The sequence below is a fragment of the Cynocephalus volans genome, chromosome 3 (assembly GCF_027409185.1).
Source record: "Cynocephalus volans isolate mCynVol1 chromosome 3, mCynVol1.pri, whole genome shotgun sequence".
NCBI classification, from domain to species: domain Eukaryota; kingdom Metazoa; phylum Chordata; class Mammalia; order Dermoptera; family Cynocephalidae; genus Cynocephalus; species Cynocephalus volans.
Window position 1 is genome coordinate 103,827,736 of NC_084462.1, and position 25,898 is coordinate 103,853,633.

Here is a 25,898-nt window from a genome sequence, read left to right on the forward strand (position 1 = left end):
TTAGTGCAGAGGGAATGAGAAAAGAACTTACTCAAGTTCCCACAGGCTTAGGGCTCGGACTTGATCACACTCTTCTGATTCCAAGTGCAAAGTTTTTTCTACCATTCCATGAACCATGAAAAGTTAACATGGCATGGACAATGATCTACAAATATCAATCACATGGAATTTTGTTTGCTACACTGTATTTACTCTATCCATGTTTAAATTCTGCAACATATATCTCTTTTCTGACTTTGTCTTTAATCTACCATAATGCTGTCACAGCACAGATGTGGCGATAGCCTCCACTCCCTGGGCTGAGCTACAAAAGTGGGATACGTTTTCTACATTGCCTTCTCTATGTATGAGGAAAAGGTGAATATGATTTGATAAAACTGCAATAGCATGAGGCTAACCTTGAGAGAGTATTAATGTCATAGCCCTGCATATAGGAGCAATCAAAGAAGTAAGAAAAATAAAGGTCGTTAGAGATTTCCTGAGATTTGGGGAATTCCATGGGCAGGTGTAACAAATTATGACAGAGAAATCGAATTTGTTTTCATTTCCTCCTCCCTCTGCCCCTTGTTATTCCAGGGCATTCCTAGCCCTATCATAATTCTGTCTGATTCAGCACTTGTTTTGCCTAATTTTCTCTTCTAAAAACCTGGAGAATTTTAGGGAGTCTGGGGAGTTAGAAGCAGTGCTTTGTGCCGATAACTTACTGCCTGTTTTCTGCAACTACAGTTTAATATATAGAGGTGTTTAGACTCTGTGAGATAAGGCAATTTTTTTTACAACTTGAAACTCATGTGATCAATGACCCCCCACAAAGTTTGATTTTCTCTTTGCTCTCTTTTTCAGGTTGTGTTAGTGTCAGCTCTGCTCACAGAGGCAATGGATGGAGCCAACCTCTCTGTAGTGTCTGAGTTTGTGTTCCTAGGACTCTCCAATTCCTGGGAGATCCAGCTTTTTCTTTTCTTCTTTTCATCTGTGTTCTACACGGCAAGTCTGGTGGGAAACCTCCTCATTGTGTTCTCTGTGACCTCTGACTCTAACTTACACTCCCCCATGTACTTCCTGCTGGCCAACCTCTCCTTTCTTGACCTGGGAGTTTGCTCTATTGCAGCTCCCAAAATGATTTATGATATTTTCAGAAAATGCAAAGCCATCTCTTTTGGGGGTTGTATAACTCAGATCTTCTTTATTCATGCTATTGGGGGCACGGAAATGGTGCTACTCATAACCATGGCCTTTGACAGATATGTTGCTATATGTAAGCCTCTCCACTATGTGACCATCATGAGCCCACAAATGTGCATTTTAATTTTGGCTGCTGCCTGGTTTCTTGGCCTCATCCACTCAGTGGCCCAATTGGCTTTTGTTGTGGACTTGCCCTTCTGCGGCCCTAATGTATTGGACAGCTTTTACTGTGATTTCCCTCAGCTCATTAAACTTGCTTGCACAGAGACCAATAGACCAGAGTTCATGGTCACAGTCAACAGTGGACTCATCTCTGTGGGCTCCTTCTTCATACTGATCATTTCTTACATTTTCATTCTGGTCACTGTTCAGAAACACTCTTCCAGTGGGTTATCCAAGGCCCTTTCTACTCTGTCAGCTCACATCACTGTGGTGGTTTTATTCTTTGGGCCAATAATCTTCTTCTACACCCGGCCCTTCCCTTCATCACACGTGGACAAGTTTCTTGCTCTCTTTGATTTAGTTCTTACTCCTTTTCTGAATCCTGTTATCTATACGTTCAGGAACAAAGAGATGAAGGCTGCAATGAAGAAACTTTGTCACCAGCTTGGGATTTACAGGAAGATGTCCTAAATACTCCAAAGATAAATAAAAATGTAGCTTACACTCAATGATAACAGAAAAAATGAAGTCATTGAAATTTAAATGTCTGTTAATTTTATGTACTAGGTTACATCTACCATGTTATTGTGTATCTCCAGTACCCTAATCAATAAGGATAAAGGAAGCTAACATGGGAGCTTTCTGTGTTACAGACCATGTGCTGGCTGTTTAATATGAGTTATTTAATATTCATGATAACTTTGTGCCCTGAGTATTTTTACCTTGATTTTTTTTTTTTTTTTAAATAATTTGAGAAATGCTTTCTGGTCATTGTCCTTATTGTTACTGTGCTTCACAGCCAAGCTGATCTTCACCTTGATCCACCACTTCCAATAGTCTTATCTCTCAAAAGGTGCCAAACAGAGAATGTGTTCAAAAATTCAGTGTTGGAAATTAGCCTATTATTTCTTTTCACTGTTATACTTTCCCTGTTTTGAATTGGTTAGTGTATTTTTCTCAAACTATCTACCAAATATCCATAATAGCTAATCGGTTTGATTTTTTTTTCCCTCTTAGTATCTGTGGGCTTCCTATATCCTTTAGCTACTTAAAGAACTGTTTATTGATTGTATAATAGAATCATGGAATTTTAGACCTAGAATTTGAGAGATCATTTGTTCCAACCTATTTATTTCATAGACGATAATACTCAGAGATATTAGATGATAAATCTAGAATGAGAATCAGGCCTCCTCACTTTTAGATTAAAAAAATTAAAGTCTGATCCTACTTACTGATTTGGATTTGTAAGCTTTCCATTGACAGACTATACCCCTGGCCTTCTGTTGTTTTTCTACTGCAGACCCCAATGACAGCAGAAGTGACACACCAATGAGGTTATTACTCTTTTTACTGGCATCAATTTCATATGATTTTTTGTCATTTCCAAGGTTTTTCTTTATTATTAGCCCAATAAGAATTTTTTTTGAACCAGGTCCTGGTTATTTTATAACCGAGTGATTATATTATCATTCATCCATGGTCTCATTGATAGCTTTTATTTAGGTTGCTTACTAAGAAATCCACAATTAAACAGTATACCTCTGTCTATATTGCCCTTCTATTCTAATGAACACTCTAAAGGACATTTTCCATCATTTTGCTTATTGCTACCAAGATCTGGAAGTTATCTTGAGTAAGCATCAAGAATTTCAAATATAAATATTACTGCATTCCTTTAACTGTTTCTATTAGTGGATCATAGTTTCTGTAACTGAACAGCTGGTACTGTTGGGACCCACTTTAGAACTTTTGAAATCCAAGGATGACATAAGCCAGAGGCAAAATATTCTTGATCTATACTCTAAGTTATTGATTTATAAACTAGTTACTATAACATTACACTAATGCTTACTTATTTTAAAGATTCTTTAACATGTCACATGTATATTCATATCCTTATAGGTTAGTAATTTTTGCCAGGTTTCAGATTTCTTCTAGGAAATTATTTTACTCTTTTGTATCACTGCTCTTTTATTTTGGATTTCTTTGAAATTGCTAATTTACTTATAAAATAAATCTTTATTAGGGAAAATATTGGCTAAGACATTAGATATTTCTTTTTGGCAAAGTTAGTTGCTGACTGAGGGTTCTCTGTGTGTGAAATTGTTCCTTTTGCCTCCCTCCCTCCCTCCCTCCCTCCCTCCCTCCCTTCCTTCCTTCCTTCCTTCCTTCTTGCCTGCCTGCCTGCCTGCGGCTGGCTTGTACAGGGATCTGAACCCTTGACCTTAGCCTTTTCCCCCTTGATAAGCTTTGTATATACTTCTCTTTCTCATAATGACTTCATAGGGTAACTCTTTGGATATTAGCCTCACAAACATTATATGTTTTCTGACTTTCTATTCAAACAAATGGAAACTTAAACATGCAACCATTTCATATAAAATTCAGGTCAGATTTATCATCATTCTGCTTGCCCTTTATTGTTTCACTTACGAGCCTATTTGAAATTGCCACAGCTCCTTTCTCATCTATCAGTGTTATCATGGGATGTCTAAAGCCCATTCACAGTTTTTGTCCAACTACCATCCCCCACCCCCCACTACCACCACATCACTTACACCATTTATTGGGCACTTATTTTGTGGCAGGTACTATCCTAAGTTGTTTACATACATTAACTCATCTAACTCTAACATCAACCAGGTAGGTAATACTCTTTCTTATTTTACACACGAGGTAACTAAGGCACAGAAAGATTTAGTTGTAGCCCAGAGACACACAGCTGGCAGTGATAGAGCTGGAACGTAAATCTAAGCAGCTTCTGCTCCAACATCTCAGCTCTTAATCACCACACTCCTCTGCCTCCTAAGATGGTGGGTCCCTCTCTCCTGTACTTCTAAAATCTGAACACATTTTTCCTCTGTATACTTAACAAAATAAAATAACCATAAATGTGCATCGACTCAACAAAATATAGTGCTATTCAAGATTTTTTCTGTCATTTTAATCTATCATTAAAATATCCTTCTAATTACCATTCAAAGAAGTTAAGACTCAGAAGTAATTTTCACAAGAAAATAATTTTATTGCCTTATCACATGCAAACACAATCATGCTGTACATCTTCTACTCCTTGGAGATATTTAGTTTCATGATGAAGTCATGTTATTTGAGGAAAAGAATGAAGCCTCAGTGGATGCCTCATAGGGTTCCTTGCTTCTCATAGAGCCGCAGAGTTTCATTAGTTCAAGCAGAGGATCAGCCAATTTTAGTGACTGTTTGAGTGACAGCTGGAAATGAATGAACAAATGATATACTGATTCCTGATTCTATGCCATTAGGCCCCTTAAAAGTACCCCAACAAGAGCTTAAAGAAGAAAAATGAATACTAGGCTTCATGTACAGCTCTTTCTGGTATATATAAAACTCTTCCTCCTTAGCTAATATATTTATCCAATAGAGTTCCTCTCCTAACCCCCAGCCACCACGTATTGAGTGCTGTGTGCCCGGCACTATCTAATTTATATATTATGTTATTGAAATCTCACAACCACCCTGTGAGATGGGTACTACTATTACTCTCTTCATATTACAGATTAGGAAACTAAGGCTTGAGGATGTTATAACTTACCCTAGGATATAGAGCTAAGAAATGGTAGAGGTTGGATTTGAACCCAGGTTTCTCTGATCCCAGAGCGACCCTCTAAACCAATGTAGGTTTTTCTTTTCTCTTCTATTAGATCCAGTTAGTTAAAGGAATCTGGTTTCTTCTGGATTTTCACCAGTAGGTGGTTGTTTTGAGGTGTTTTCTGCACTACAGGAGCAGGTGTTAAAGTAGCTGTTGTCTATATTTCAAGAGTTTTGTGACAGAGATTGACTTTTTAGTTCTTTAATTTTGTGCCTCTGTTGACTTTTTAAGTCAAATTTGCAGCTGAATATCAAATGGTTCTAAAAAAAGGCATTTGTAGTGATGCTGCTGTAACAAATCAACCTTGGAAGAAAGTTTTGGTCAGTATGATGGTGACGTCATTGTTTTTATTCCAGGCTTAATATGCCATGGATCCCGTGATTTAAATAACAGTGGCAGAGACCCAATTTTATCCAATTACATAGTAAATAGTAAAGATAGAACAATAGTTGGAGACATAGTAATAGCCAACCTTTCTCTTATTTGTTTTGGGAAACCTGAACTACATATGGACAGAAAAAGTTGAATAAAGGCTTGAAAAAATTTTCACTAATAATTAACTAGAGCTGACATTGCAGTAAGGAGATAGAAGAATTATCTAGAAATTCTGGATGGATTTCATAGGTTCATTTCAATGTAGAAACTGGATCTCTATAATTGGTTGCCTAAAACCTTAATTTTCTTAGCATTTTCAGAAGTAACATTTCTTTAGAATGTTACTTGGTTTAGAATAACCAATAACTTGGTTTTTAGAATAACTCTTGGCAACCAAACTCACAGGGTATTAATGTGTAATCCAGAATTTCTATTAATTAATTTGTATTAAGATAGAAATGCCAAAGGGTAGCCTATGCTGGAGGCATCTGGTTAATCCATTCTCTCTCTCCAGGAACAGTGATGCAGAAAGTTGAATAATCAGAAGGTTAGAGTTAAGTAAATAATCTATGTCCAAAGGCATTAAGCAGTATTCAAAATAACCTGCTATGTGCTAGTTAGGGATAGAAATAAGAAGATAAACACACAGTTACTGATTTCTAGAATATCACTGCCTAGAAGAAGAGACGGACATGGAAACAAATTATTGCAACACAGCAAATAAATGCCACAAGTAATGATTATCTTACCTATATATCTGTATCAATCTGTGCCTCCATTTATGCCTTCATCTATAATAAAGTGTCAGCATAAAGAAGAAAGTGAACAACTCTACTTAGAAGTCTCAGAGAAGAGAAAATTGAGCTTGGTGCTGAAAGTAAAATAGGAAGATGACTATGTTCTGGAGACCTAAGGTACAGTATGGGTGACCATAGTTAATAATAATGAATTGTATACTTGAAATTTGCCAAAAGAGTATATTTTAAGCATTCTCACCACACACACTTAAAGGTAACTATGTGAGGTGATGAATTATCTTGATTGTGGTAATCATTTCACAATACATACGTATAGCAAAACATCATGTTGTACACCCAGAATATATACAATGTTATTTCTCAAATATACCTCAATAAAGCTGGAAAAAAAGTGGAACAGGAGGTTGCCAGTAGGTGTGGAAGGACATTTCATGCAGTGCAAGTAATATTCAAAGGTGTGGAGTGTTGTAAAAGAGAAAGCATAATTAGTGAACTCTGAAGGTGTTCTTTTTGTTGGATCCCCTTTTTGTTGGGAATAGAGATATGGTTGGAGAGGTGGGCAGTGACTATGTGATGAAGGGTGAAATATGAACATATTTAGTGGCCTGAAAATAATTGTAGTAATAGGTAATGAGAATAAAATGAGCATGAGAGTAATATAATTAGATTTGAATTTTTATAAGATCACTGTTATGATAGTGTAGAAGATGAATTTGAGGATTCCAGTACTAGAAGTAGACAAGTTGCAGGGGAATGGCTTCTAGAGTGGAGGTAAATCTTACAGAATGAACTAAGAAGGCAGTGGTAAAGCTGGGATGAGTTGAAGATAAATTACTTTGACTTAGTGATTATTCCTATTGATAATGAAGGAGTAGAGAAGGTAAGTTCAAGGTTTATGAGTGGTAAAACTTAACCTTCATGGATGAAATATTAGATAACTGTTCAAATCATATTTCTGTCATGTGTTATTTTATTTACATTAGATGTATACAATTTTCTTATAAATTAGGGCAAGTCTGGAAACTTCAGTCTTTCAAATCATGATGTCAGACATGAATATGGTAAGAGGGTTTTGAATATAATATAAAAGCATTTGGAACTGTAATCATGGTGTACAAATCATTTTTATCTTCAGTATGAATGTTAACAGAGAAAACTATGAGAAATAATAATGAGTACAATAATTTATTAAGGGACATAAAATATAAAATGATGCAAATTGTGATATTAAAAATTCAAAATGTGGGGAAGAGGTGGAGCAAAGTTTAGAGTTCTTTTATGTTATTTGCTTAAAATAAACTGCTACAACTATATTTTTTGTAAGCCTCATGGTAATCACAAGCAAAAGCCAATAATAGATACACAAAAAATAAAAAGCAAGGACTCAAAACATACCATTAGAGAAAATCACTTGACCACAAGACAAGATGTTAACAGAGGAAGAAATGAACAAAGGATCCACAAAACAACTAGAAAACAATGAACAAAATGGAAGTAGTAAGTCCTTACTTATCAATAATTACCTTGGATGTAAATAAAGTTTTCTAATCAAAAGTTATAGAGTGGCTGAATAAATAAAGAGAAGACCCAACTATATGCGACCTATAAAAGACTCACTTCCCTTGTAAGAACACACATAGACTAAAAGTGAAGAGATTAAAAAAAATATTTCATGCAAATGGAAACCAAAAGAGAGCAGGAATAGCTATACTTATATCAGATAAAACAGATTTTAAGTGAAAAACTGTACAAAGAGAGAAAAAAAGTCATTGTATAATTACAAAGGAGTCAATTCAGCAACAAGATAGAACAAATATAAAAATATAGATGTACCCAACATCAGCACATCTAAATATATAAAGCAAATATTAATAGGTTTGAAGGGACCATATTATAGTAATAGTAGGAAACTTCAAAACCCCACATTTAGCAATGGGTGGATTATCCAGATGGAAAATCAAAAAGGAAACATTGGGCTTAAATGATACTCTAGACCAAATGGCCCTAACTGACATATACAGAACATTTTATCCAATGGATGCAGAATACATATTCTCAACTGCATGTGAAACATTTCCTGGGATAGATCAGATGTTAGGCCAAAAAACAAGTCTTAAATTTCAGAAGACAAATCATATCAAGAATCTTTTCTGACCACAATGGTATAAAACTAGAAATCAAGAACAGAAGGAACTTTGGAAAATTCATAAACTTGTGGAAATTAAGCCACATACTCCTGAACAATCATTGGGTCAATGAAGAAATTAAAAGGGAAATGCTGCCCACCACTTAAACTCTGCACTGGAACAAATTTGTTGTCATTTGCTTACTTCTAAAATGGGGGAACTTCATGTGGGGACCAGCACTTGAGCCCTGTAGTTGAGTTAAATTACTTCTTTGCTGCTGATTCCCTAGGGAAGGCTTTTTGCGCAGCTGAGGTTTTAATGGTTGACCTTGTATGTACTTCTGGGTCTTGTGAGGTCTGGTACACCTGGGTTGTGTGGAAACTCTGGTCTGGGCCTGAGTCCTTTCAGCAAACTGCATCCCCTGCAGTTCTATATTACTGGCCAGTGTCCACTGAGTGGTCCTGTGCTGACTGGGGGACAGATTAGCTGTTCATGCTGTGCCCTAATGTTCCCCTGGTGGGCCTGTCTCCCCTGCTGCCCATACTCCAGACACTTCCCATGCAACAGACCATGTGCCTGTCCCTTGCAATGATTCACTGGCCTCTGAGTGTCTCCTTTTTTTGGTTGTCTGTGACCCCTCACTTCTGTGTAGGTTTACGAGAATCCTGTTAGTGTTCTTGCTGGCCTGGAGGCCACCAATACCCACTTCTCCTGTGCTGCCTCTAAGCAACTTCATATGAAGGGCACAGCCGTGGCTTTTTGCCAGCTCTTGCTCCATGTGTTCACTGGCTCTGGCCGTGAAGTGGCCGGTGCTTAAAATGGTGGAGGTGATCCTTTCTTTCTGTCATCATGGCTTCTCCTGCCTCATGAACTCCTCCCCTTCTCCTGAGCTCTAGCAGCCCCAGCTTGGCTGTCATTGCTTTTTAATAGTTGTAAATTGGTTAACTTGTGGGAGAGAGCGAAGCTGGGGATCGTCTCTTCTGCCATCTTGACTGGAAGCCTCCACCTCTGAAACATTTTTGAGTCTGTTCAACTATTTCATTGGTCAATGTTACTTTCCTAGTTCGAGCACCACTATGAAACTATTCAAATAGTCTCCTAATGGATTTCTCTGTAGTTAGTGTAATCCCCTTTAATCCATCCTCAACTCAGCCACTAAAATATTCTTTCTAAAGTAAAGATCTTCCCACATAACTCCCTGCTTAAACCTTCAATGCCTCCCCATTTCCCTCAGGAGAAAGTTTAAACTTATGAAACATGACTATAAGGCCCTTCATCATCTGGTCCTTGTTTCATCTTCTCTTCTCCTACTCCCTCTTTTAACTCATCCTACATTATTGGAAACCACTAGAAGTTTCTAAGCAGAAGAAGATAAGATGTTACTTTCAACTTAGAAATACCATTCTTACTCCTGCTTGGAGAATAGATTTAAGAGGTAAGAATAGAAAAAGGGAAACCAGTTGGGAGGCTGTTGCAGTAGATCAGGTGCAAATCAACAAGGTTTCTGCCTAGGTATATTGTAATGCAGATGCTTATATGTTGAATTTAGGCTGCATTTTGGAAGAAGAGATAAGCTTTCTGTGAGTTAGCTTTGATTATGATAGAATGCTTACTTTTAAATGAGTCAACTGGTAATGGGAACTAATTAGAAAATGGGCTTTTCCTGAAACCCTGATGATTTCTTATGGACACAATAATCATAGCTGCCATATATAATAACAAACACTAATCATGCATCTCTGCTATATAAGATACTACTAGGTGCAATATGTAGAATCTAAAATGAACCTATATTAGTATATTTTTTTCATAGGCATTTTTATTAATGACAGTCATAAATGTTTTCAGCAGTAAGTTAAGGGTTTTTAAAGTAAAACCTTCCCTTACTGAGTCATTCATTTTGTAAACCCAAGCCTTTGTTTGATAAAGAGATAGGATAATATTTGGGATAAGTACAATATTTATCTAGCCATTTGATATTTTAAGAAATATCATCACACACTATTCAATAAACATACATAGAAATTGAGTTAAAAAATAAGAGAATCAAAACAGCAGGCTGCAGGACCTGCTGAGTACACATGTGTCACATTTACCAAAATATCCCAAGTCTCATTCCTCTGACCTGCTTGAGAAGCAGAAATTTAGTCTTTTCCTGGATTCTCTTCCCAAGTGTTTTTTCTGGAATATCACAGTGGGAAGGTTTGCAAGCAATCAGTGCTGACCCTTTGTTCTGCTGGCTGTGGTGTAGCCATTCTGCTTGAAGTACAGAAGCCACTCTGTGGCACAGAGCTATATGCTTGAGCCACTGCCCACCTCTCCCAAACTGCTGATCTCTGAGTTGCCACTGCCTGGAACTCTCCAGGCCTGTGCTGGACTGCCAGCTCTTGGCTTGATCTATGCCTTTCCACACAGTCCTTTTGGGAGGGATTTTTGGACTCCTTGCTTCACAGGTCTTTCCTTTGTATCACAGCCTTCCATTTCCAGAGAGAGCAGGAATGTGTAGGAATCTGGGGGCCATCAGGGGAGGGGTAGAGAGGATGTGTTGGAGGGTGGTCCTGCACACCCCTGCTCTGCTGCTGCCTGCTCAGTCACCAGGCCTCACTTCTTAATTTGGCCTACTCGACTACATAGCTTCTGCCTTCATAATGATTTCCTCCCAGGTGCACCAGAGTGCCTTCCTTTGGACACTTGAAGTTCATCAGACAGTTCTAGGTATGCCTGATCTCATTTGTTGATGGTGAGAAGTTTCTTTCTACAGGTCCGCTAGGCTCCTTTCAAATCAAGTAATGTAGCTGTGTCTTCATCTCAGTGTTCCTGAGCATTCTTTGAAAATTAGGAGGCTAGTCTGTCCTGGGTGCAGAAGACTCTAGAAGGTTACGTGGCCTGAGTCTTGTATGTAGACTATCAGGATACAAACTCATTAAGAAAATAAAAGTTAAAATTACTTATTACAAATCTGTTGTATCAAAGACAAAAGCAGGAATGGAAGAGAGCTTGATGCTCCTTTGAGTCTGTAAAAGTTGGAGTAATACCACTTTATAGTCCTAGTTAGAATATATATCAGGTCCCTATATTAAAGTTATTTCTAACTGAGACTTAGCCAATTAGTACAACTCGGAATGGGTAGTTATGGAGTTTACAGTTGGTTGAAAAAATATGGCTGCTATGTTTTTCACCTCTTCCTGCCTAGAGGTGGAGTTTATGTCTCCAGCCTTAATCTGGCCTGGTGTTGTGCCTTGCATTGATCAAGGAAATGAGGCAAAAGTGATGTTGCATGAATTTTAGAACTTAGGTGTAGGTTGCCTTGCACCTTCATCACTTTCCCTCTTGCACTCTACACCACCATGTATGAAAGCTTGGGCAAGATTAATTAATGATGAAAGACCCCTTGGAGAGAGAAGCCCAGCCTATAGCCAGCACTAAGGCTCCAGATATGTGAGTGAGGCCTCATGAGGAAGCCCAGGTGAGACCAGCAGAACGAGCCAGCTGAACTTAGTCCAAATTGTAGGCTCATGAGCAAGTAAATGCTATTGATTGAAGCTACTTTTTAATGCAGCAATGAATATAGAGTGCTCTGTGCAGTTGTAGTTTATCATTGGCCTTTCACTGACTGTGCACATTTTTGATGTAAAGAAATAAAATATAACCAGAGGTTTTCTGTTGTTTTGATTCTTATTTTTTTTAAAATCTTAACCTAGGAGAGGTTAAACCATTAGTGGTTTGCCTTATCCCAGCTCCACTAGCATTTTGAGTTCATCCCCTCATGCTGCTCTTGTGACGCTCTATTCATCTCTCCATTTCACACACATAATAAAGAACAAACTAAATGTTGATGGGACAACTGTACATCCTACTACCTCTAATTTAGTCATCCTTTCTAATAGGACATGAATCGCATACTACACGCCACACTGGAAGCCTTTTTTTTCTCCCTTTCTCTCTCTCTCCTTCCTTTCCTATGGAAATGAGAAGCTTTATTTTCACTCTTTTGGAAAGTATATATTTTCATTCCTATGGAGTTCTTCCCTCACAAATAAGAAAAATAAGCAGGAAAATATTTTAAAAAATCTGTAATTTTCATGCCCAAATAATCTCTGGTCTCCCTTTTTCCTTCCCCTCAAGTGACCTATTACCAGCTTTTCCCTTTGATCGCTGTGGCCAAATTTCTGTGGTCCTAGGAAACAATTCCCTTGGCCAAATATACTCAAGGTGGCAATCCCAGGTCTCTATAGCAATGTTTAAGTAACTTTCAAATACAGCTAATTAGCCACCTTTCCCTTTATGGAGGTATTACATATGGCTTTTTATGCCAGGTGATGATAACATTTCAAAAGCAGGAGCTCTTCATTTCATGGTCCTATAACTCCATGGTAATTCCAACATTGTTCAGGTAGGTTAGACGGATGGAAACTGTCTTTGATGGAGATTAGAACTTCTAGTGGAAACACGCAGAACAGTGAGAGGGAGAATTTGATCAACCAGAAGAAATGAGTCAACTCTGTTATTCAACAGGGAAATTGCAAAAGATTAACTAACAACCAAAATACAGAAGACAGCAGGATGAGTAGAGTCAGCTCATGACATTTCCACAGATGTCTTGAGTGTAGGTCTTCAGGAAAAGAATAAAAGTAAGAGTGGAAGATTTGAGTCCAGTGACAGTAAAATGTGAAAAAGTTTTGATAATGCTGAAGAAACTAGCTTTGATATATTGTGATTCCTGGGCTACATACAGAAGGTAAATGTTAGACCATCACAGCAAAAGAAACACGGTGTAGTTGAAATAGCCTGTACTGATGAAGCCAAGGAGCAAACATATTCATTTTGGGTTTGCCCCCAACTTGTTCTGTAGCTTCAGCAGAATCATTTTCCCTCCCCTCCTCAACTGTAAAGTAAAAGGATTTTCCATTCACTAGCAAAGTTTTGTTCAGGTCATACCAACCACAAACTTCTACAAGGCTTGTTGTGTTAATAGCATAAGAACAATCATTTCGGGAGTGTCTAGCTCCCGTGGTTATTCCCATACATCCTTCTTGTATTCTGAAGAGTTTCCTGAGCTCTTTCTACCCATCTCAGGAAGAACAAACTAGTGCAGAAACTTCTATGATAATCAGATTGAAATGTTTCCTTGCAAATTTTAGTATTATCCAGTAATTCTAATTTAAACTTGACCTTATTAGTAACTTAAGATCAAAGGTTAGGAAGCAGAGGATCACAAATCTTTATCTGAGTGACTCCAAATATTGATCAACTTTTACAAAATCTCTAGAATTATCAGCCTTGCTTGTATTGGTGGTAAGCCCGTATGATTCATAATCTGTTTCTTCTTTATGTTGGCCAGCACATGTGTTAGCAGACCTGAGTGGAGGAGAAAGTCAACTGGCTACTAGATGATCTCTGAGGTGTCTATCTCTCTTTTCCTTACATTCTGTGCTTAGTGGTGGGAATGTGGGCAGAGGCTGGTGCTTTGTGTTAAACAAATTGTGGGATTCAGGACACTACAAAGGCATACAGGGATTTAGTTGCTTATCACCATTAGTAACCTATTTCCCTCTTGCAGTTGTGAGTTATGTGAACAGCTTCACTCTGTCTTCACTGAAAAGATAAGATTTAAACTACTATTCTGCCCTTGTTAAAAAAGATGGTGTTTAGTGGGGGCTGATACAAAGTGTGGTACCTAGAGACCTCAAGTTTTAAGTATAGATAGAACACAAAAGATTGGCTAGAAAACAGTATCGCCAACAATGAATGTACAAACCTGTTTTCCAAATTTTTACCAACACTAAGAATTACCTTTTTAATTTTTACTAACCTGATATATAGAAAAAAAAAAGATATAAAAGAAAGTCTTGTGTAAAAATTAAGAAGGGTTTAGGACTGAGTGGGAGTTGGAAACATTAGTAGATGAATTTTCAGCTTCTAGGGGAGCAATTTAGAATTCAATCATTTGCTGATTGAATTGAACTGATTCCAAGCTGAGTTGCTCTTTATGAATGTAAATATTATTTATATTGTTATCATGCGAAAGACTAAGAAAGACATTTTAAAGAGATATTGAAGAAAACATCATTTACAATGACAGGGAATTCAATAGTATTCCTTGTGAGACCATTATTAGAACATGATTTTTATTAGTGTTTTTGGTTGGTTACCACAATATAAGAAAAATGTATCTCCATTTAGTGAATATAAAAGTAAGGGTATCAAAGAAGTCTTCATGGAGGAAGGAATTTTGCAGTGTGGGGTGTTGAAGAGAAAGGAAGAATTAGAGTGGCAATGCAGGTGGAGTGAAGAACGTGGAGTGAAGTCATGAGCTGAAGTATGTCAGTGTGTGTACGAGGGAGGAGTAAGTACCATTTGGGAGCATGTCCTGCCAAGAGGAAGTAGTTTAGCTTAGAGTGTGAGGTATAGGGATAACAAAGTTAGTGAATGTTTTGAAAGTAGCTTTGATCCTTGTCTTAATTTGGGAGATAGATTATGATCATATCTTTGAATGCTCTGAAGACACAACTTGTGTAATGTTTCAAATCCACATATGTTTACCTTGTAAAAGTGAAATTGATATATGCTCGCTGCAAAAATTTAAGATAGTGAGAGCACAATGTTAAAGTTCTCTTCTCCTTCATTTCTTTCTCAGTCCCAGTCCTTAGAGACAATTGCTGTTAACAGATTTTTCTGCATCAGCCTAGATATTTTCTACCAACTTATTATCTTGCTTTATTTATCAATTTTACTTTTAAATCCAGATGGGATAAGGTAGTGCAGGAAACTTCCAACTTCTTCCCTATTGATCTTGTCTAACTACCTAGGTCTACCGCAGTATTATAAATGGCTTCATTGTATTCCACAGTAGGAATCTAGTGTGTTATTTAACTAGTCTCCTAGTCTATACATTGAAGTTACTGTCAGGCTTTTGCTTTTAAAAACAATGATTTAGCAAAAAACTGAAGAAATACTATTTCTTTGCTCATATTCAGGGATTTTTTCCCTCCTGTAAACAGAAGAGCTGAAACAAAGTATATGAGTGTGAAAAAATTCAGAGGTGTTTCCAAACTGGGAAATATTTTATCAGTTTGCTTTCCCACCACCAGTTACGAGACTGCCTGTTTCCCCATTTCCCCCCCAAATCCTGAATTTTGTCAAATGTTTAAATATCTACCAAACCGATAAGAAAAAACTGGTATCTTCCTATTTTAGTATGCTTTTATTTAATTATAAATGAGGTTAAATACAGAGCCATTTCTAAGGAGTTCTTATTCTGTGCAATGTATATTTTTGGCGATAAAATAAACAATAGAGGATTATGACTTGCTTTGTGATTGAAATTGTCTCCAAGGGCATAAATTAGCCTCTATCTACTTTTCAGACATTTTTTGAATCACCCACGATTTTGCCAAGATCAGTGCTATTTATCCTAAATTGGAGTTTTTCCTTTCTCTCCTCTTTCAGGTAGCCTGAGCGTTGTCAGTGCTGACAGAGGCAATGGATGGAGCCAATCAATCTGGGGTGTCTGAGTTTGTGTTCCTGGGACTTTCCAATTCGTGGGAAATCCAGCTCCTCCTCTGCCTCTTTTCCTCTGTGTTCTATGGGGCAAGCCTGGTGGGAAACCTCCTCATTGTGCTAACTGTGGCTTCTGACCCTCGTTTACAGTCCCCCATGTACTTCCTGCTGGCCAACCTTTCCATCATCGACTTGATATTTTGTTCCTCTACAGCCCCCAAAATGATTTATGACCTTTTCAGAAAGCACAAAACCATCTCCTTTGGGGGCTGTGTAGCTCAGATCTTCTTTATCCATGCAGTTGGGGGCACTGAGGTGGTGCTGCTCTTAGCCATGGCCTTTGACCGGTACGTGGCCATATGTAAGCCTCTGCATTATCTGACCGTCATGAGCCCACAGAAGTGCATTTCGTTTTTAGTGGCTTCCTGGGTTATTGGCCTTATTCATTCAGTGATTCAGGTGGCTTTTGTTGTAGACTTGCCTTTCTGTGGCCCTAATGAATTAGACAGTTTTTTCTGTGATCTACCTCGATTTATCAAACTTGCTTGTACAGAGACCTACACATTGGGATTCATGGTTACTGCAAATAGTGGGTTTATTTCTGTGGCTTCCTTTTTAATTCTGATCATCTCTTACATCTTTATTTTGCTCACTGTTCAGAAAAAATCTTCGGGTGGTGTATCCAAGGCCCTCTCCACTCTGTCAGCTCATGTCACTGTGGTGGTTTTGTTCTTTGGTCCATTAATCTTTTTCTATACGTGGCCATTTCCTACATCACATCTGGATAAATTCCTTGCCATCTTTGATGCAGTGATCACTCCTTTTCTAAATCCGGCCATCTACACTTTCAGGAATAAAGAGATGAAGGTGGCAATGAGAAGACTATGCACTCAGTTTTTGAATTATAGTAAAATATCTTAAATACACTGAGGATATATAGAAAAGCAAAGTATACTAGAATTTCAGATGGATATGTGCTAAATAAGCTATGTTAAATTGAACCAGAATGTCATTATCTGCTAATATGCATTATGCTCTGTCTTTTTTTTCTCTCCAAATTGAGTTGTGATGTCAATCTCTTGACTGCTTATATAAAAGACTTAAAGACTTAAAGGTTGTAGCTACTTTATCTCACCTGTCTTACCTCTATACAGTGCCAAATAGAATTTATTAATTGTATTTATTTTGTAATATAAACGTTAATCCATTCTAAAAGTCAGTATGTGGCTTACTGTCCATTTTTATTTTTCCCATTTTGAATGGACTATCTTACTTTAAAGATAAATATTAATTTTTACTTCACTTGATTTGTCTTTCTATACAGCTGATTTGTCTACTATCTTTTTAGTTCATTATATGCTAATTATTTGCTAATCTGGCTGTTTCAAAGTCTAGTAAGGAGAAAGAAACCACACAAGTTTTTTGAAAAGAGAAAATTTGCAGGAATTGTTTACTAAGAATAAAGTTGTGTTAAACAGATTTTATGGAAAGCCATAGTTTTGGACTAGCCTCTTGCACTAGGCCTCAGCAGACCAGACCAAATCAGAATGTACCCAATTGTCCTAAGTGCCCATAATTAAACAGGACTTTGAAATGGGCAAGTTTTCAAACAAAGCAAAAACGAGACAATACAAAGCAAAACAAAGCATAGTAGATTCCAGTCAACTTGAGTCAGTGCAATAAGGAAGTCCCCTCTGTTTTAAGCCTAAAGGGAAGTAACTTTGATACATCAATCTGCTTTTTTGTTCTCTAATTCTGCCTTTTTTTCCAGCCCTTTTCTGCCTGTAGAGCCAACTTCCTCTGCTCTGCTCATCAGAACAATAATTTTACTTTACAGAATGAGGTGTTGCTTGATTCTAGAATCACAAATAAAAGCCAATTAGATCTTGAAACTAAATTTGTTGTATTTGTCTTTTGACAGTTGTTAACTAGTTATTTGAAAAAGAATAAGATCATAAATGTAGCATTTGTGGAAAGCGGCTTTCACCCCTATGGATGGGGAAATAAAAGAAAGAGTTTCGAATTGCTAAAACTTAAAAAACAAAAAAACAACCCCCCAAACTATTAAATACTTGAAGGAAGAAACTGTGAAGGGAAAGTCAAATATCTGAGGCAGGGTTGCTGCCTGGCTGGTGTCTCTGAGCTTAGATGGGGCAGGGACACACCTCTGGGGAAGAAGTGCCACTGGCTGGGGCAGGTGTTCACCTGAGGAGGGTGTGAGGAGTTTTTCCTCTAGCACTGGAAAAACTGCAACTGGATTCAGCTGCTGCTTTGGAAAGAGTGCCAAGGCTCCTGAAGTGAAGAGTGTGGCTCGGGGATGCTCACAGGCACAGCATGCAGAGAGAAAGCTCACAGAAATCAAACAGGAAAGACCAAGCCCCTTCTTCTACCTCCAGCCGTGCAATCTCCTTCCAGTGCCCTCAGTGGCAGAGTCTAAACAGGGAGGATCTGGCAAAAAAGAAAGTGGGCAGAGCCCCAGCTCCTGCATCATACAGAGTGTAGATAGGTATATTAGAGATAAAAAAAAGTCTTATATAGCACATGCAGTTACTTAGAAAAGTATTAAACTTCCAGTAGGATCATAGAGTTTTTGAATTTTAAACTAAATTCTAATTTATCTAAGAGTTTTCTCATTTTAGAAAGTTAGCTACTGGAAAATTAACTGATTAGCCCAAACTCATAAAGGTAATATATGGAAGGCCCAAATCTAGAATCTAGGTTGACAGACTCCCGGTCCTTTGCAGTCTTCTATCATTTTAGATCACGTTTCCTCAGTTGATAAGTCTGATATCCCCTCTGGACTCAAATTTTCACTGACATGCAACATATATTATTCACCTTGTGTCTTGAGTGTCTTGGTCAAATAGCAAAGTTTCAACAAATATTCAAGCAAGATTTTCACCTGAAAAATCTATTCAGCCTTATTTTACCTTTCTTTTTCTGATCTTATGTTTTCTTTTTTTCAAATAAAGAGTTTCTTTTGGAATAGTTTTAGTTTTGCAGAAAAGTTGCAGAGAGTCCAGAGAGTTCCCACATTGAGTTTCAGTTTCCCCTAATGTAATTTTACATTTCCATGGTACATTTTCCAAGACTGAGCTATCAACACTGGTACATTGCTATTAACTAAACTCTAGACTTTATTCAGATTTCACCAGTTTTTCCATTAGTGCCCTTTTTCTATTCCAGAATTCAATCCTGGATCTACATCACATTTTGTTATGTCTCCTTAGTCTCTTCTGGTTTCTGACAGTTTCTCAGGATTACCTTGTTTTTCATGACTGTGACAGTTTTGAGGAGTATTGGTCAGGTATTTTGTAGGATGTCCCTCAATTTGAGTTTGTCTGAAGTTTTCTCTTATAGTTAGACTTGGATTCTGGGTTTTTGTAAAGAATCCTCAAGAGGCGTAGAGGTCTTATCATGTGATATCAGGGGGTGCATAGTATTCACATGACATCACTAGTGATGCTTAACTTGCTCAGTTGGTTTACTATCTCATCTTAAAAAGAGAAATGACTTCTTCGATGTTACATATGGCATGTACATTCTTCCTACTTAAGTAGTCAATCCTTTCTCTCAAGTTATCTATGGAGCTGATGATAGTTTGTTATGATTTATGCATAAGTAACTTAGAGAATTCTTGGGGAACAAGCAAAGGTTTTCTTCAACTCTATCTCACCTTGGTTAGACAGTAAAGGCAAGCTGTGTACTTGATTTCTCCTTGTCCTTTTTTCTTGTTTCTTCTTTGATCGAGTTACTTTTTGTTTTTATCCAGATGGAACTCTTGGCCTCTTTCTTTTTGAGTTTCCCAGTCTTATGCCTTTACAATTGATGCTCGTGTTTCAAATCTCTGTCTATTGATTCTTAGTTTTTCCTTAGCAGTTCTCACTACAATTTTTGGTAGTGTAATCACACTATATGGCTGGTGCTCTTATGTTTCACCCAAGTCCTCTGGCCTAATTCTATTTGAGTGGACATTTGAGTATTTTGTCATGAATCTTTGACATGTAACTGTTAGCATAGCAACACGATGAATTAATGACTACTCTTTGCACCCTCAGACTGGGGTTCAGGAGAGTGGAGAGAAAAATTGTCTTTTTATTTCTAGGGCTGGAATTTACTCACAGATTTAGATCAGTCATTTGCTTTATTATTATTATTTTTTCTATGCCATCAAAGAGTGATTAATAAAATAATCATCACTAATTCAAAGGGTCAATGTCTCATACTGCTTTGAAAGAAGTGATCGTTGTCTTTGCAGATTTTCAGAGAGACATGTATGAGGGTGTTCACTGCAGTGTTGCTTTTAGTATAGAGTAGGTGTGATATTCAAAATATGAACCAACTGTATGTATGGGCACTTTGACCTATCAGAACAGACGATGGCTGCAGAGTTGGTGCAGGGTCCTGGAGTCTCCTGCTGTTACAGACATTAACTTTTAGTAGCTGATTCATAAAGAGTTCTGAGGAAAGTACTTGGGGGCAGGTGGAACCTCAAGGGTCTTGTGACAGTGGCTATATTCTAACCAGTGTGTGATTATTTTAGAATTTTAGCAACCAGTATTATTACACCGGTGTATTACAATTGACTGTAAACATTACTGAGATATGAGAATTAGAGAAGTTGGAGGCAAGGTCATCCAACACTTGCATAATCATATGTAGTGGCTCTGAAAAACTTAGAGGTAATATGGGTAATGAGATAGGCAGAAAGTGGTGCATACCCACTATGGAATACTATGTGATATTTAGAAGTAGTGTACTAGATGTACACATAGAAACATGGGCTAAGTGGAAAAAAAGAATGAGAACAAAGTGTATAACATTATTTTATATGTACATATATATAAAACAATAATATATGTTTCATAATAACACACTCAATACAGGACACACTGTAAAAACAGCAGAATGGTCATCTGTGAGGAAAAGGGATTGGGAATAGGGAATGAAGGTGGAAGGAATAAATAAGTAAAACAGGAGAGGCTCCCTTTGTAAACCAATGCTCATAATGTACCATTGTTGGAGAAATATGATTACCTCAATCCTCTGGAGATGAAAGGATAGAGAGAAACAAGTCCCATTACTTCCTCTTAACATTTCGAAGTCAGCTCTTATTCATATTATTCCTGCCTCCGAATGACAGGCACAGTAAAGGACAATGGAATTATTCCAACAATTGAATTCTTTTGTTAAATTCAACAAATATAAGTTAGGCTTCCTTGACTGCAAGAAATGTACAAGTTGCTTGGGAAGAGACGAATGTGAGTTAGAAGAAGACTGTATTTTTAAAGTGCTTATTACAGTGTGCTGTTTATAATTTATAAAAGTCACATTATAATATATTAAATTATTTTTGTAGTTTATTCTTTCACTTGCCTAGTTTATGTGTAGACGAAATCGAGATTTAAAAGAATATATCATATGATTTCTCTGAATCTCTTGGAGTGTGAATATTATCAGATTACCTACAGACAATTTCATTTATCAGGATAGGATTTAAATTGGAAAAAAAGAAGTAGATATTGATTTTCTTAAAGATTCCAGAGTCAACCTGCTCTCCTGTGACCCATTATCAACATTTCTCCTTTGTTGCTTTGATCATTACAATACATTTCTAGGAGAAAAATTTCCTTCTAATTGACTTTAGTTTTGCAGCAAGGGGTCACTATAGTCACTATAGCTTTATTAGGTCACTATCTTCCAGTTCAGTTAATTACCTTTTTTTTTTTTTTTTACAGAAATATTTTATATACCTCTGTGTGCTTGAGATAATAGTCTGTGAATAGCTTTGAGGGAAACATGGGGTGAAGCTCACAACAGGAGGAAGATATTAAACTAGATAAACTTCAGGAACAAGGAAGACTCAGGTAACAGTTGGCTTTTTTGCATACATCAGTTAAGCTCTGGCCTGGGGGCAGGAAGAAACAGGCAGTATGTGTGTGTGGAGAGATGACGATCGTAGCAGGAGAATAAATATGAATTGTCGTGGATATGGAGAACAAGAATTAGCCTTCACTTTTAACTAGGACTTGGAAATGACTTGGAGATCCATAGGCGCAACTGAGGGTACACTGCAGTCTGGCATTCTCACCACGGCAGGACTAGAATGCAGGACGAGTTGTTAACTATACCCAGGGATCTTTAGGGAAACTTATTAGTACTGAAAATGAAAGAATTATACTTGTCTTAACATGCTTGTTATATGCTTTACTTTTACTTTTAGAGAGGAGCAAAGCTATAAAAAAGAAGAAAGGTCATTAGGTACCAGTAATAAATGCAATTTCTACAAATAAAATGCATTTTTTTTTCATTTTTTAAAAACTTTTTACTACAGAAATTTCAGACATACATGCAAATTGAGAACAATATGATTGTTCTTTATACTCATAAACTTGTTTCAACAGTATTGACATATGGCCAGTCTTGTTTTATTTACATGTTTTTTCTTCTCCCCCAGCTGGATAATTTGAATACAAATCCAAGACATCATATAATTTTATCCATAAATTCATCACTACATATCCTTAGAGATAAGAACCCTTTAACATTACCTTAATACCATTATAATAGCTAAAAATTAGCAAAACATCCTTAATATCTAATATTAGTCAGTGTTCAAATTTGCAGAAAATCCCAATTTTACAGAATCAAGATGGAGAAAGAATGATTGAAAACTTGCTTGGAAGAAAAACATCTAGGGATCTAACTTACCCCAAACTAAAATAATTTAATGTCAGTGAAAAGTAGATGATGGAAGAATGGAGGAAAAAAATAGAAAACTAAATGTGTAATGCTTAACAGCCAGCAATCAATCCTGCTGTTCTTGTTTATGTTTTTAAAACATTTATTATACTTTTTTTCTAGGTCAATACAATGAGATATTTGGTGGTGAAATAGGGTGATTAGGCAAGAGTGACAAAGATAAAGGGAGAGAAGATGGATCCTATGAGAAAAGGCTAAACGAATTGAGGTGATTAAAAGTAGATGGTACAGATGAGTGATCTTTATTTGTTTTTACCAAGTTCAAGGATATTACACATTTATCTGAGAGAGTTGCTGACAACTTCCTTATATTACAGTGGATGAATTAAAAAGGTATCAGTTTAATTGAAAGGCTGAGAGATTTCCTTTCTGTAAGGAAGAATCTTTGACTATTAATAAAAACAAGAAACCCAGGAAAGAAATGAATTTTTAAGCCTTGTAAACTGAGGAAAAACTGACATGACTTAGGTGGAAGAATGAAAGGAAATGGGTAAGATCATATTTTTAGATCTCTTCCAGCTCAATGATTTTATTAATTGGGGATGACGAACATCTCTCTTTTTCAAATTTTTAAATGTAAAGTTATCATGAATCTTTTCTAAGAAGTTGCACAATTACAATTCCATACTGATGAAGAAACTTAAATGATGATTCCATCAAATTCTGGCATGTTTGGATTTGTCATATATGGTCAATGTTTAAGTGGTATAAATAAATGATGACTATAAGTCATTCATTATGAGAGCAATAGCTAGACCAGAACTAGAGAACTCAAAGCAGAATATCCCCTAATGGCAGTGGTCAGAGGAGAGAACACACTCTTTCCGTGGAGAGTCTGGAATGCCTCAAAGCTATCAGGCACTTGTAACCCAGCATCTCCCTCGGGGAGCCATTCAGAGATATCACCCAGAGATGGGTACTCAATACTCAAGAAGTCTGAAGACTTGGACAAGAGCTGAGGAAGTTGCCAGAGCTGCTGATATTTGCTATTTGTATTATTTTCTCTTCTTCTCTCTTTAAGGAATTATAAAGTAGGCAAATTTTGGGTTTAGCCCTCTTCTTCCTTTTTTTCAGTTCTAGCCTTAATTCCTGGGGTCTGTCCCTCTCCTACCCAGTCCTTCCTCTTAACCTGTCTCACGCAGCAAGCTAATCCTCCCTGGATAATGACTCAGGCTTAAATTGGATCACTTGTTTCTTCATCATCAAAACTCTTATGTCTTGCATGTGTAAGATCCCAGCTAAGGAAAGTAATTTATTTTTTTTTGTGTGTAATAGCTTAATGGAGTACCCTTTCCTTAGTAATGTAAGTAAAACTAGGGACTGTAGTATGTAAACCTAAAAGAAAGCAACTATAATGCTAGGTGCTAATAGAAAATATTTTTGAGTACTGGAGCTTTTAAGATTGCACATTTAGACAGACTCCCATTCTACCATCTCTTGCTCTTTATCACAATTTTTCGTCTAACTCACTAGCTTGGTCTCCCGCTGTATTCAGTAATCCAGTTTCCCTTTGTTTTTCTTTTTTCTCATCTTTCCATCCATTTCCTTCCTGATTTAAAAAGTATCTAACCTTTTTTAAATGTTCATCCTGTTCTCTGCTTAGGCTCTGTCTTTGTGTAAACTTTATACAGAATCTCATATTTTTTTCCCTGAATGATCCCAATAAATCCTCTTCTAGTTTTCCTCTTTTCCTTATAAATTAATTAACAATAAAGTTTACTATTATTTCTTTTGCTATTCCTATTAGTCATTTTTTACTATTCAAATTTCAGGTTGGAGGAAGCACTGCTTATATTCCCATGTCATAGCATATTCTCACTGCTGTTTCTACCCTATGAAAGCCTACCCTATTAATAAAATTTTGTTTCTACCCTATTAATAAAATTTTGATTAGAAACATATTTTTCACCTTAGTTCACAGGAGGAATTTTTTTGCCTTTTTTTTTTTTTTGCCCATTTATAGGTAAGTTTTGATTAGTTACTTTATAGTTTTTACACAAAGTTTTGGATATAAATTATAAAATGTTTTATACAACTCATACTTAAAAATTGTTATATTCCTATTTTATATATGTTAAATTTCTTATTTTATTAATTTATCCTAGGTGACTAATATCTATTTTTTCACCTTTATATTATCTCTAAGGTTTAGCACATTGCAAGGCACTTTATAGATAGTATGTTAATATTTATTGAATAAATAAATGAGTGAATAAGCCAAGAAATCTTTCCAGCATTGTTTTTGAGTTGCTTTTCAGTTAGTACAGAGAATTATGGTGCATAAAACCTGAGTGTTTTATAAATATATATGGGAAGATAAAACCAATGCATATTTATTAGACAAAACCACTGAAAAATTAAATCATATGATAGAAACTATGAATGTAAGAATTCAGATAAAGGAAGAATTCAGAATACTGAGAAGAGTCTTCCTGAAAGTGGAACTTGAACTAGAAGAAAGTAGATTGTTTGAGACTCTCAGGTATTTGATGAATCATAAAAATTCCTTCAAGTGTTCTTACCTTTTCTGGAGAAGGAGGATCTGTGTTACATCAAAGTTGCATTTTCTAAGGTGAATATGGATTCCATAAAAGCAAGAATTCTTGTCAATATTATGTTCCCAACCTCTAGGTCGGTTTCTGGCATTCTGAGCACTCAAAACACTTATTAAATTAATGAACAAAAACCATTCAGAGAACCATGTGGGAATCAATTATATATCTGCATAACCATTTTTCCAAGAAAAATTGTTGACTATTATCAGTGGTTCCTTACCATTGATGGGCATTAGTTGTCCAGGCTTGGTCCTACATGTAACTGGGGTCAGAAGTCACTTATGTATAGTTATAGGGCAAAAGTGAAGATGCGTTATCTGTCGCTCATCCCTCAATATCTCTTCCACCTTCCTGGCAGGCTATCCTAAATTCCCTCTGTCAAATTCACTGCTTAGTTTAAAAATTTTTCTTTTCCTCCTAAAACACTTGTTCACAGTGTGAAAGCTGTGGTATCCATAACAATGGCCTCTAAAGACATCCATGTCCTAATACCTGGCTCTGTGAATATGTTATCTTTTATGACAGAGGGTGTTTGAAGACATTATTAAATTAAGAATTTTGAGATGGTAGCATTATCCTGGATTATCTGGATCTGCCCAGTGTAGTCGCAAGGGTCCTTATAAGAGGAAGTCAAGAAAGTCGGAGTCAGAGAGGAGAAGTGATGACCAAAGTAGGGGTTGGAGTGATGCACTTTTAAGAGGAATAAATGGTCCATCAGCCAAGGAAAGCAGTCAGCCTCTAGAAGTTGGAAAAAGCAAGAAAACAAATTCTTTGAGCTTCCAGAAGGAATGCAGCTCTGCTAGCTAACACCTTGATTTTGACTCTGAAGATCTATTTTAACCTTCTT

The 25,898-nt window shown here is 36.7% G+C and overlaps 2 protein-coding genes across 2 annotated transcripts; both read left to right on the forward strand.

Annotated features, from left to right (window-relative positions):
• The first annotated feature begins 858 nt into the window (after window positions 1-858).
• Window positions 859-1,815, forward strand: LOC134373126 (olfactory receptor 4F3/4F16/4F29-like). The gene has a single exon (XM_063090621.1). The coding sequence runs from the start codon at window positions 877-879 to the stop codon at window positions 1,813-1,815; it is 939 nt and encodes a 312-aa protein (XP_062946691.1). The 5' UTR covers window positions 859-876.
• A 13,901-nt stretch (window positions 1,816-15,716) lies between these two features.
• Window positions 15,717-16,655, forward strand: LOC134373137 (olfactory receptor 4F6). Its single transcript, XM_063090641.1, has one exon. The coding sequence runs from the start codon at window positions 15,717-15,719 to the stop codon at window positions 16,653-16,655; it is 939 nt and encodes a 312-aa protein (XP_062946711.1).
• The last annotated feature ends 9,243 nt before the right edge of the window (window positions 16,656-25,898 follow it).